General features: G+C 45.9%; 1 protein-coding gene across 9 annotated transcripts in view; it reads left to right on the top strand.

Moving 5' to 3' along the window:
- The window catches only part of LOC105481342 (dedicator of cytokinesis 10), a 281,662-nt gene extending 271,390 nt beyond the window's left edge, over positions 1–10,272 (top strand). For 6 of the 9 annotated variants that reach the window (XM_071073452.1, XM_071073450.1, XM_071073451.1 and 3 more), the window contains 4 exons: positions 2,283–2,383; positions 2,577–2,715; positions 6,086–6,161; positions 9,529–10,272. In XM_071073452.1, coding sequence (XP_070929553.1) covers positions 2,283–2,383; positions 2,577–2,715; positions 6,086–6,161; positions 9,529–9,590 — 378 coding nt within the window. In that variant the 3' untranslated portion in view covers positions 9,591–10,272. The remainder of the gene's footprint in view (positions 1–2,282; positions 2,384–2,576; positions 2,716–6,085; positions 6,162–9,528) is intronic. The other 3 variants (XM_071073449.1, XM_071073454.1, XM_071073456.1) reach the window with 1 other exon arrangement.
- The last annotated feature ends 3,198 nt before the right edge of the window (positions 10,273–13,470 follow it).

Raw genomic sequence — 13,470 nt, 5'->3', positions numbered from 1 at the left:
TTTCTTAGGTTTAGCTGAAATAAAATGTATTCTTCCTCCACTCTGCTATCCCATCTTCTATGGATAACTGTGTCCTATATCTGTATACTAACAAATGAATTAACAAATGAAGAAACACCACATTCTTGTACATATTTGTCATTAAGGGCCTTAAAAAATCGTTCCGAAACAAATCCAAAAAAGAATGATTACTAGTTCATAAAAGGTGCATACATGTTTATCTGTCTGGCAGAGCTGTGACAGGAAGCAGCTGGCATGCTCAGTGAGTGATTGAGGAGGATAGAGTAAATAAACTGTTCCCAAAAGTGTGTGCAGCATTTGGGAAAGCCAGAAAGGGCTGGCACAGGGACTGGCAGCACTCAGGCGGTGTGACCAGCCTAGACCTGAAGATGCAAGCAGAGGAGGGTTAGTGGAAGCAGACAGGGGAGCTGAGAGGTGCGTCTCATGACAGACAAGTAGACAGGAGGGGCTTCAGCTGGTGATAGGGAGGCTTCTGCAAGCAGGAAGCCTGGGGCCTAGTACTCTGACCAGAGCCAGGCAGGTGAGGTGAGTAAGGCACTCACCTCGGGCACAAAATTAAAGGAAGCCCCAAGTAACTCAGGAATAAGGCATGAATTTTTATTTATTGTATTAATAAATTGATCCTAAGCATTCATAAGGAACAAAGTATTAAATTTTAAAATAAAGGAAGATCAGTAGTAGCACCCTGCACAGCTGTACTGGAGCCTAAACGCCAAAGAAGGCTGGACACAGTGGCTCATGCCTGTAATCCCAGCACTTTGGGAGGCTGAAGCGGATGGATCACTTAAGGTCAAGAGTTCGAGACCAGCCTCGCCAACATGGTGAAACCCCACCTCTACTAAAAATACAAAAATTAGCCAAGCGTGGTGGCACACGCCTGTGATCCCAGCTACTTGGGAAGCTGAGGCAGGATAATTGCTTGAACCTGGGAGGTGGAGGTTGCAGTGAACTGAGATCGCACCATTGCACTCCAGCCTGGGTGACAGAGCAAGACTCCATCTCAAAAAATAAAAAAAAAGAAAGAAAGAAAAAGCCAAAGGAAAAATTAATGCTACTGATCCTGACACTGACCACACTCTTCCCTTCCCTACCTCCCTTGTCTGTGTCCCCCATGGGCCGAGAAGGCCAGAAAGCATGAGAGCCATGGTCCTGTCCCATGCAGGATGACTTCCCTAGGCACATAGCTGAGTGGAGGGAAGTGGAGATTGGATCTGAAGAAGCAAAAGATGGTACACCCAGTACCAGTGATTGCATCTGCCACACTGGCCATGCCTGCTGGTCACAGGCCCCTGAAGTCAGCTTCCTTCTTCTTTTACCTTTTTCCTTCCCAAGCCTGACAGCCACATTAAACGCTTCTATGCACTAAAGGATTTGGACTCCTGCACAAGTGAGGCCATCCATGTGCATGAGCATGAACTGAACCCATTGTGCATTCATTCAGCAAATCTGATAAATGCCTCCTTGAGCCAGACCATGAAATGGAAGCCAGTGAAACAGTGATTCCGGGGCAGTGCCCACACCACCACCACTGTGGGTTATCCCTTCAAAGTAGTATGTGTTTATCTGAGTGTTAATAGAGAAAAACTAGCACTTCAAACATTTGATTTCACAAATGTTCAATTTAAATAAATATCCTGGAGTTACTAGAAGTGAGTCTAGTTTTAAAAGCTATTAAGAAAACGGCAGATTCGGTGGGTGGGTCATACCTGTAATCCCAGCACTTTGGGAGGCCGAGGCGGATGGATTGCTTGAGGCCAAGAGTTCGAGACTAGCCAGGACAATGTAGTGAGACCGTCCCCATCTCTAGAAAAACTTTTTTAAAAAAATTAGCCAGGCATGGCAGCAAACGCCTGTAGTCCCAGCTACTTGAGAGGCTGAGGCGAGAGGATTACTTGAGCCCAGTAGTTTGAAGCTGCAGTGATCATGCCACTGCACTCTAGCCTGGGCAACAGAGTGAGACCCTGTCTCCAACAAAGAAAACAATGAAGAAAAAAAAAAACAGCAGTTCAGGTAATGTGCAGATATGGCAAAAAAAAAATGGAAGGATTGGCAAAGGACTGAAGTTTAGGAAGTTTGTCAATGAAAGGTAGAGCTCAGACTCATGCTTTATTGACAAGTTGGAGGACAGCAACTAAGTCAGGTATACAAATGAGTGGACTAGAAGGCAGGGTGGGAGATCGGGGTACCACACCATTGGTGCACAGTTGCTACTCCTTCCATGCAGAAGGTAGCTCTTCCTCCACCAATTCTCTTCTCAACAGGTTAATGCCGGGCCAATGGCCTATGCACGAGCTTTTCTTGAAGAAACCAATGCAAAGAAGTACCCTGACAACCAAGTAAAGCTTTTGAAGGAGATCTTCAGGTAAGCTTCTCTTTGTTGGAATGTTCTTCCTTGAACTTCCTCAGACAGGGAGTCCTCAATCCCCCAAGAATCCATCACACCAAAACTCACTGAGGTGGCAGAGTCCATCAGCAGCCTGACTCTGAACTCAGTCACTGAACTCAATGCTACTTGCAAGGACTGGTTTTTAATTTGTTTAATGCTGTTGCTAAAGGCAATTTGCAGATGCATGTGGGCAGGCCCTTGACGTGAATGAGCGCCTCATCAAAGAGGACCAGCTGGAGTACCAGGAAGAACTGAGGTCCCACTACAAGGACATGCTCAGCGAACTCTCCACTATCATGAATGAGCAGGTAAGCGCTCCTTGGTGCACATGCGCGATCAGTGGACAGAAAATCCCTTTCACCCCCAATGCCAGAAGGACAGGAAAGAGGCCCTTTTCTTGCTGCAGAAATCACTGCATCAGCGCCATGTTGCTGATCTATTTTCTCTCCTGTGCACACCACCTCTTGCCCCAAAGCAGAGGTCAGGTTGGGGAAAAATTTATAGAAAAGGATCATGAGAATCCAGATACTTTCCACAGTCCACATGAACCCTTGGTTTTTCTAGACTATGTGAGTCCCATCAAATGCTGAGGAACACTGGGTGGCATTCCCATGAGGGTTTGCTGCCACCCTCCGCCATCCCTGTTTGAGGACCGCACTACCCCAAGGCTGTGATGTGGAGTCCACAGTTGAGGGGGTCTCTGTACTATACTCAGGATGAACCCCAAGACTAGTCATGGCTGTTTGCTACCAAGACTGCCTCTGTGGCGGCTGGGCCTCCTGCAGATGTGCAGAATTCAGATCAAACTCTACCACCCACTCCATAAGCAAGTCATCCGTGATGTCTCGGATGTGTACAGCATGTTCTGTAAGGCTGCACACAAAATGTGGGCATTCAGTCATCTCAGTACTTTTGGGGTGGCTAAAAATCAACTGGTTGAAAGCCAAATATTACTTCCTGGCCGAGTTCCTAGAATTCATAAATACCCCCACGCTCTACCTGCACATCTCAGCACCCGTGCCCCCCCATCCCCCCACGCTCTACCTGCACATCTCAGCATCCGTGCTCCCCCCCCATACCCCCACACTCTACCTGCACATCTCAGCACCCGTGCCCCCCCCATACCCCCACGCTCTACCTGCACATCTCAGCACCTGTGCCCCCCCATACCCCCACGCTCTACCTGCACATCTCAGCACCCGTGCCCCCCCCATACCCCCACGCTCCACCTGCACATCTCAGCACCCGTGCCCCCCCCATACCCCCACGCTCTACCTGCACATCTCAGCACCTGTGCCCCCCCCATACCCCCACGCTCTACCTGCACATCTCAGCACCTGTGCCCCCCCATACCCCCACGCTCTACCTGCACATCTCCGCACCCGTGCCCCCCTGATACCCCCACACTCTACCTGCACATCTCAGCATCCGTGCTCCCCCATACCCAACACTCTACCTGCACATCTCAGCACCCGTGCTCCCCCCCATACCCCCAAGCTCTACCTGTACATCTCAGCACCCCTGCTCCCGCCCATACCCCCACACTCTACCTGCACATCTCAGCATCCGTGCTCCCCCCCATACCCCCACACTGTACCTGCACATCTCAGCACCCATGCTCCCCGCCATACCCCCACGCTCTACCTGCACATCTCAGCACCCGTGCCCTCCCATACCCCCACGCTCTACCTGCACATCTCAGCACCTGTGCTCCCCCCATACCCCCACACTCTACCTGCACATCTCAGCACCTGTGCTCCCCCCATACCCCCACGCTCTACCTGCACATCTCAGCACCCGTGCCCCCCATACCCCCACACTCTACCTGCACATCTCAGCACCCGTGCCCCCCATACCCCCACGCTCTACCTGTACATCTCAGCACCCGTGCCCCCCATACCCCCACGCTCTACCTGCACATCTCAGCACCCGTGCCCCCCATACCCCCACACTCTACCTGCACATCTCAGCACCCCTGCTCCCCGCCATACCCCCACGCTCTACCTGCACATCTCAGCACCCCTGCTCCCCGCCATACCCCCACGCTCTACCTGCACATCTCAGCACCCGTGCTCCCCCCCATGCCCCCACACTCTACCTGCACATCTCAGCACCCGTGCCCCCCATGCCCCCACGCTCTACCTGCACATCTCAGCACCTGTGCTCCCCCCCATACCCCCAAGCTCTACCTGTACATCTCAGCACCCCTGCTCCCGCCCATACCTCCACACTCTACCTGCACATCTCAGCATCCGTGCTCCCCCCCATACCCCCACACTGTACCTGCACATCTCAGCACCCATGCTCCCCGCCATACCCCCACGCTCTACCTGCACATCTCAGCACCCGTGCCCTCCCATACCCCCACGCTCTACCTGCACATCTCAGCACCTGTGCTCCCCCCATACCCCCACACTCTACCTGCACATCTCAGCACCTGTGCTCCCCCCATACCCCCACGCTCTACCTGCACATCTCAGCACCCGTGCCCCCCATACCCCCACACTCTACCTGCACATCTCAGCACCCGTGCCCCCCATACCCCCACGCTCTACCTGTACATCTCAGCACCCGTGCCCCCCATACCCCCACGCTCTACCTGCACATCTCAGCACCCGTGCCCCCCATACCCCCACACTCTACCTGCACATCTCAGCACCCCTGCTCCCCGCCATACCCCCACGCTCTACCTGCACATCTCAGCACCCCTGCTCCCCGCCATACCCCCACGCTCTACCTGCACATCTCAGCACCCGTGCTCCCCCCCATGCCCCCACACTCTACCTGCACATCTCAGCACCCGTGCCCCCCATGCCCCCACGCTCTACCTGCACATCTCAGCACCTGTGCACCCCCCATACCCCCACGCTCTACCTGTACATCTCAGCACCCGTGCCCCCCATGCCCCCACACTCTACCTGCACATCTCAGCACCTGTGCTCCCCACCATACCCCCACGCTCTACCTGCACATCTCAGCACCCGTGCTCCCCGCCATACCCCCACGCTCTACCTGCACATCTCAGCACCCGTGCTCCCCGCCATACCCCCACGCTCTACCTGCACATCTCAGCACCCGTGCCCCCCCCCATGCCCTCACATTCTACCTGCACATCTCATCACCTGTGCTCCTCTCCAGGACTTAGATGTGTTCTCTACAGAAAAACTGAGGGACAGAACTTGAATTAGCCTCCCAGTAGTGCTTCATACATGGTAGCCACCCACTGAATATGCATTTCCCTTGTTTTCCTTAAATGGCCTGGCATCAATACGATTCACAAACCATGAAGTGTGTTGTATGAATCTGTTTTTTCTAATTGCATTTCCCATCTAGCTTTTCTTTTTTTCCATCTTCTTCCATCTTGATTTTTAACTCTCCATTGTAGCTAGAGAAAGAAATGGTTGACCGAGTTATATTGGAGAAAATGAATTGCCGTAGATAGGATTCCTCATGGAGGTAGTATTGGTTTGGGCTACTTGAGGGGTGATGGGAATTAAGTACTCAGGAGAGATGACTTGATAGAATGGGGAAAATCATACATCTGGGAGTGAAATAAAAAGAACAAACGATGGATCTGAAAGTTTGGGAAGGTGGTGAAGGAATGCTTGTCTCCAACTGTCAATCACATCTGACCTAGAAACTTTGGACAAAAATGCTTTTTCTCTTTTTTCCTGGCAGCTCTGTCGAGGTCCGTGTTTATACAGCTTCTGTTCCTCTGTGTCTAGTATTTCCCTCAGTACTGTAAGCAAAAGTGGTATGTTTTTCTTTCTTTATGTCTACTCTGTCCTTTGTGGCCTTCTGGTGTACCCCTCTCTTCCTAGCCATTCAGTTTCTCTAGTCACCTCCGTAGTAGCTAGTACTCTCTAAGTTTTTATTTAATCAGAACAATTCCATTTCTGTTTCAAGGTAGATCAACAGCGCGGGGAGGTGGGGGAAGCCTAGTGATTTAAACTGAAGTTAACAACGTAGCTTTTAAAATGAAAATGCATACTCCAACTTTTAAAATATATTTGAGCTGATTTGTTTCCAAAACAAAGATAGGCTATACCCCAAAGTGCTAAAACAAAAATATAAAGACAAGGACCAGGTGCTTAAGGGGAGAGAAAAATCATTTCTTTTCCAGGAAACCTTTGCTAAAAGAAGCAAAACTTGACTCTATGCCTCGTGGAAACTGACACAAAGAAAAGAAACTGATGGATTGCACAGGCCTTGTTATAGAAATAGATCTGTAAAAAGATCTGTCCACAGGAAAGATACACCTCCTCCTGGTTCTGAACTTCAGTGGGGATTTGTCACCTAGGTCTCTATCTATCGGAATGCCTTCACATACCTATCTATTCATGCACATATTCTGAAAACAGGTACATATAAAATTACAATGAAGAAAAAAATTCTATTGAACACTTGAAAATAGAAACAGGCTGGGCACAGTGGCTCACGCCTGTAATCCCAGCACTTTGGGAGGCCGAGGTGGCTGGATCACCTGAGGTCAGGAGTGCGAGACCAGCCTGACCAACATGGTGAAACCCCGTCACTACTAAAAATACAAAAAAGAAAAAAAATTAGTCGGGTGTGGTGGCACATGCCTGTAATCCCAGTTACTCAGGAGGCTGAGGCAGGAGAATCACTGAACTCAGGAGGCAGAGGTTGCAGTGAACCAAGATCATACTATTGCACTCCAGCCTGAGTGACAAGAGCAAAACTCCGTCTTAAAAAAAAAAAAAAAAAGAAAAAGAAAAAAGAAACAATTAGAATGGATAGCTAGACATCAAAATATAAAAAAGAAATAGAAAAATAGAATTAATTATGTGTAAGCAAACCCAGATTTGGCTGCTCTCTGCTCAAAAGCTGAACGCTAGAAGTGAGAGTTGATGGGAGGAAAAGCAGGTTTATTCAAAGAGCCAGCAAACATGAAGATGGTGATCCAGCATCCTAACATGGCATCTTAACTCAGTACACATTTTAGGTGCTTTTTAAGTTAAGGGCAAGGAGAAAAGAAAGTGGTTGAAATCAAGAAGTGTCTGATGACCACAGATATCTGGGCACCAGCAAGGGTCTGAGGAGGCAGGAAACTTCCTTGTCCTTGGTCAAGTCACAGTGCTCCTATAAATCTTTTAACAAAACATTGTCAGTTGTTTACGTACTTCTTTAATCCCATAGTTAGTTTTAAAATCTACGTGAGGCCTGGCGCAGTGGCTCACACCTGTAATCCCAGCACTTTGGGAGGCTGAGATAGGCAGATTGCCTGAGGTCAGGAGTTCGAGACCAGCCTGGCCAACATGGTGAAACCCCGTCTCTACTAAAAATACAAAAATTAGCTGGGCGTAGTGGCAGGTGCCTGTAATTCCAGCTATTTGGGAGGCTGAGGCAGGAGAATCGCTTGAATCCAGGAGGCGGAGGTTGCAGTGAGCTGAGATCGTGCCACTGCACTCCAACCTGGGTGACAAAGGGAGACTCCGTCTAAAAAAAAACTACATGATTGCTGTTTTTTCAGATTGTATCAGTGCTCCAAAATGATCCCAGCTTACATGCAGGAATAGGTAAAAGCCCCATGATTAAAACTAAAAAATGTAGTTATGTTCGTCCTTCTGCTGTTTCAGCTACATATGCAATTCACTCAAAAAGTGTCTAGAAAAGTATTAGCTTGGGGAGTATTTTGAATACATCTAGTTAATGAAGGAACCTTCAGTATAAGGAAAGAGACAAGACAAGATAAAGTGGATGCTACTGTGTAAAATGGAGATGTTGAGATAAAGTAGTTTGAGTTGTCACTGACCAGCAGGCAATAATTTTTTTTTTTTTTTTTTTGAGACGGAGTCTCGCTCAGTCACCCAGGCTGGAGTGCAGTGGCACAATCTCGGCTCACTGCAAGCTCCGCCTCCCGAGTTCATGCCATTCTCCTGCCTCAGCCTCCCAAGTAGCTGGGACTACAGGTGCCCGCCACCTCACCCGGCTAATTTTTTTGTATTTTTAGTAGAGACGGGGTTTCACCATGTCAGCCAGGACGGACACAATCTGCTGACCTCGTGATCCACCCACCTCGGCCTCCCAAAGTGCTGGGATTACAGGCGTGAGCCACCGCGCATGGCAATAATTGCTTTTATAGGTGCCAAAATTCCATACTGTTTATAATAAATAGCAAAAAAACATAAAAGGCTTCTTTGAGGCCAAAGGAATGCATATAAGCATTCAGATTAAGCATCAGTGTAAGATGCCCATTTGGAGTCTGTTTCAACATTCAGTAAGAATAACAGCATACTGAAGTCAACTGTGACGATGGGTATCCAATGTAAAATACAGAGAAAGGAACAGACCCAATCTGGTGTGATGCCAAGCATAGGTATACTGCACCTGGAGTCTACTCTTTGAACACATCATCAGTCGGATTATTTATTCAGAGCTTTGTGATATTGATCGTAAGGAGAATTTATTGGTAGTATAGGATGCTCTCAGCTGAGTGCTCTTTGGGGAACAGAAGTAGCGATTTTATCTTGGAAGAGTAGAGATGGTGGTCATGGCACAGTGGGACAATGTGTGAAGTTAGTGGAAAAATCTTCACAATTCTTTGTACAGAAATCTCTTCTGTACAAAGATATATTTTTAAAGTGTCTGCAGTTTCTGCTGTTATTGTGCTTACACATCCTTATTTGAATCAATCTGATAAAGTATTTTTTAGGCACACTAACATTATTTTCAAAATTAAAATCAGGTCAAGACTTTTATTTACTGTATTTCCTTTTATGCAAACATTTAAATGAGGTTTCTAATGTTTCCCCTTTTTTGGCACATGCTGACAATATAAATGATAACCTTTTAGAATAGAATAAAATCCTGGAATTACTCAGATATATTTTGTAAGTTTCATCCAACATTTATAAATTTATGTCAGATAGCGGAAGATGATGGTGAAACTATTTTTACTTTCACCAAAAGTTAAAGCCAGCACACCGTCTTGGGGAAAAATTATTTAGATCTACTTTGATATGAGTCTTTTCATAATTTGCATAAATTGCCCTGTGGGGAATAAAAACCTGTATTCTGGGTTTTAATTTTGTGTTTGGGATATTAACATTAACCTCTGCATTATTTTATTTTGTTGTGTTGTTTTTTCCTGTTTTAAGATTACGGGCAGGGACGACCCATCAAAGCGCGGAGTGGACCAAACCTGCACTCGAGTAATTAGCAAAGCAACTCCGGCCCTACCCACGGTCTCCATCTCATCTAGTGCTGAAGTCTGAGGGCTCTGCAGCATCAGACCCGCCTCTAAGAGAACTTTCTGAATTTGCAGCTAATCTCGGGGAAGATAGGTTTAATTTATTTGAAGTTTTCATGGTGTTAATATTTTTGTTTACCTCGCTAAGCTTCAGAATTTTGCCAATCTCTGAATTTGCACATTTTGTATAATTTTTTTTTTCTTTGAGCAGTGTTGATCAAGCCAAGGTGAGTATTTGCCATGAAATTCCAGTGAATGTGTAGCTCAAATGCAAACCCTAAGTTTGCTGTCAGTTATTGTATGGTCAGTACCCCAGTCCTAGTACACATATTTTAAAGGTTAAAGTGAATGTTTTTGTAACATTTAAGCATATTTCAGATGTAAATAAAAGATTGTAAAATATACGGTTTTTACCAAATTTAAAAGATCCTTTTTAGTTAATACTATGACAGTACTAAAAATATATGAATAACATTTCAGATACCATTATATTAAAATATTTGTGTATGTGTACAGAAGTGTTGATAAATACTAATCTTTAAAGTTTGTGGAGTTTCTTTATTTGTAATATATGTGCTCTTAAAAGCAATGGGATGTGAAATTATGAAAGTATTTTATTGTTCATAGAAATAAAAAATACGGTTACTTTGCATTTGGTCTCCTCTTGAAGACTGGGTGCGTTACTGAGAAAAACGGTTCATTGGATACCTACTGAATGCAAATCTACACTCAATACTTAGGATGCCTTGCCAAGAAGCCAAGAAAGGACTCACATCTCAGCTCAGAAGTTCCTCCAAAGATGAAATGGGTAGATCAGAGGTTTCCAAACATAAGAGAGACTTAGAATGACTTGGGGAAAATATAATGAATCCGAATCTTAAGGTTTGTGGAGGTTCTCAGAGGGATCACAAATGTTCCATTTCTCTGCTCTAACCTTGTGGTAGGATTGCACTTTCCTGCCTCTTTTGAAGGCAAGCATGATCATGTGACTTGCTATAACCATTGAAATGTAGGCAGAAGTAACATGTGTTACTTTCAGGCAGAGGCTTCAAAGCCAGTAAGTAGTTCTTCCCAGTCGCTTCCCCTGATGTACTTACTGATGTACCTGAAGCCGTGATTTACTTACCTTTGACGTACTGTGTCAGCCTCAATACCCAAGTAATCACAGTGAGCAAGACACACACACTCTCTCTCTCTCTCTCTCTCTCTCTGCTAACCCTGTTGGTCATATAGTCTTGAGTGAGAAATACCATTTCGCTGTGTTACGATTCAAGATTGTTTGTTACCGCCATGTCATAAGCTTATCAGAGCTATGACTGATAGGTGCTGACCCAGGTTTGGGAACCACTGACATTTTCCACCCTCTGGCCCACTTCCCTTCCCTAGCGAATACTGCCTGCCATGGACCTGAACTGAGCTGCTTCTAGGTGTGCAGAAGGCAAGCTAGAGAATTTAATTTTCATATTCACCTTCAGCAGTCATTCCAAAGCCTCAGACTCAAAGAAGGAGACTTTAGCTGAGTTCATATTTCTGCTATGCAAGTCCATTGGCCATGTCAGTACTTGATGGTGAGGAGGGAGGTGAGAGGTTGGAATGCATATTTAAATGTTGAGTACACAGAAGTGACAGAAAGATATTTTGGGTGAGAACTCTGATGCCTCAAGACACTTTTTTTTAATTTTGTTTATTTATTTTTTTGAGACAGAGTCTTGCTCTGTGCCCAGGCTGGAGTGTGATGGCACGATCTCGGCTAACTGTAGCCTCTGCCTCCCAGGTTCAAGCGATTCTCCTGCCTCAGCCTCCCGAGTAGCTGGGATTACAGGCATGCACCACCATGCCTGGCTAATTTTTGTACTTATAGTAGAGACAGGGTTTCACCATATTGGCCAGGATGGTCTCAATCTCCTGACCTCGTGATCTGCCCGCCTCGGCCTCCCAAAGTGCTGGGATTACAGGCATGAGCCACCGCGCCAGGCCTCAAGACACATTTTAACTATTCTTTTCTTAAATAGATCTCACTTCTTTATTTAGAAAAGATTGCCCTGTGATGAGCTCTGGCCCAAAGCATTATTCCCAGCTTAATTCTGGCTCCAGTTCTCTTGGTTCCTGACTGTCTGGGTCAGCATCTCAGGTCTTTTAATTTCCCTGTATGTAGCTTTAGGCCACCTTAGATATCACTATTCCAGGCACCCAGGAGGACTCTGCCTCCGATATCATCTCCCACCTAATTCCCTCCTGTAGGCTCAAGTCCTCTCGCCCATGCCAATCCACCCATCTCCCATGCCCCCAGGACATAGCTGGCAATGGGTTGCCTCCAAATCTGAAAATAAATCTTCCCAAAAAATCTCCAAGGAAGTAATTGAAAATAATAGACCTTTGTGCCTGTGTCAGGTGCCAAATATTCTAATTTTTCCATCACAAACCACAGTATCTTTGAGAACGTCACTGTTTTGCCCCTGACACTGTTCACAGAACAAGAATTTTAAATACAACTGCTCTAAAGAGAATCACCTAAGACCACTCTGCCTTAACAGCATTGAAACTCACCCTGCACAATCCCAACACCTTTTACTTCTTCCTTTCTCTAGAGCAGATGCATCAGACTGGCTGCTTAGCGATGGAATCCAGTATGCATGTTTTATCTGCCAAACACGTAGTCTTAATTTTATTTCAGTTAGGTGTCAACATTTAAATATTAGGAGACTTTGTATAGATTTCCAGCTCCCTGGTATCTGTTGAATGGTCAGGCCATTTAGCAGTATCGGAATCGCACTCCCCCATCACAACAATAAGTGAAAATTGAGACACTGTTGCACCACTTGTGTTTTCCGGCTTGCAGCAATATGCACCAAGCCCTAATCGACTTATACCAGGCAGCCCCTCTTATTTATATTTCCTGGCTAGATCCCATAGGCATGTCTAGACCCCAGTTCAAACAAACTATTATTATCTATCTCACTGTAGTAATCACTCATGGACAGAAGACCACTTGCTTCAGAATCAGATAAAACACCTGTTAAGATGCATACTTCTCTGTGCCATAAGAACTTCTGAAATAGAACCCCAGGAGTGGAGTCCAGTACCCAGGCCCACATGATTCTTAGACATACTGGGTATAAAAAAATCCACTGGGTCCTCTGCTAATTAGCCACCCCTAAAAAAATTACTGTACAGATGATAAAGCCTTGTAAAACAGTGACCTGATTTTGAATTGCCAAGAAACCAAATTCTTATTTTATATTCTTTTTCATCTTTGTATAAAGTTAAATTAATACTCCTCAAAATAAGCCCAATAAAAAATGGTAGTAACTCTTCCAGTTCTACAGATGAAAGGATGAACAGAAGACAAATGGCATTTTCCCCTATAATTTACCCTGGAAAGGATCCAACACAGAATACGTGGATCTAATACTTGGGATGTCAGCCCTGGCTCTGTCCCCTCATTCATTCATCATCCCGCTCAGTAGCTACTTCTCTTTTCATTCTCATTTCAAAGTGCAAAATGCTCAGACTATAAAAAATGAACATAATCCCCTATTTTTGGTGACAATTACCTTACAAGTGAGTGTCCATTATCCAAACGTCATATAGTACATCTCTAGTCCTGTGTTAACACTCACTTAGAAACCAATACAAATGGTCCAATCACCATGTTTCCTTCCTAGTGACAGCTTTCTTGGGGATGTAGTCACAGGGAGATGGAGAGAACACTGCTGGGAAGGCCTGGCTTTTACAATCCTGAACGCTGGTCTCTCTGCAGAAGGGGGTCCACCATATTTGCAGGCGGATGATTTATCATCTTATGTTAGTCAAACCCCAGAAAGCCAAAAATATATATATTATAGAATTT

Source organism: Macaca nemestrina, chromosome 11 (assembly GCF_043159975.1).
Source record: "Macaca nemestrina isolate mMacNem1 chromosome 11, mMacNem.hap1, whole genome shotgun sequence".
NCBI classification, from domain to species: domain Eukaryota; kingdom Metazoa; phylum Chordata; class Mammalia; order Primates; family Cercopithecidae; genus Macaca; species Macaca nemestrina.
The sequence above is the reverse complement of the archived record's forward strand: the minus strand, read 5'-3'. Positions and strand labels throughout refer to the sequence as shown.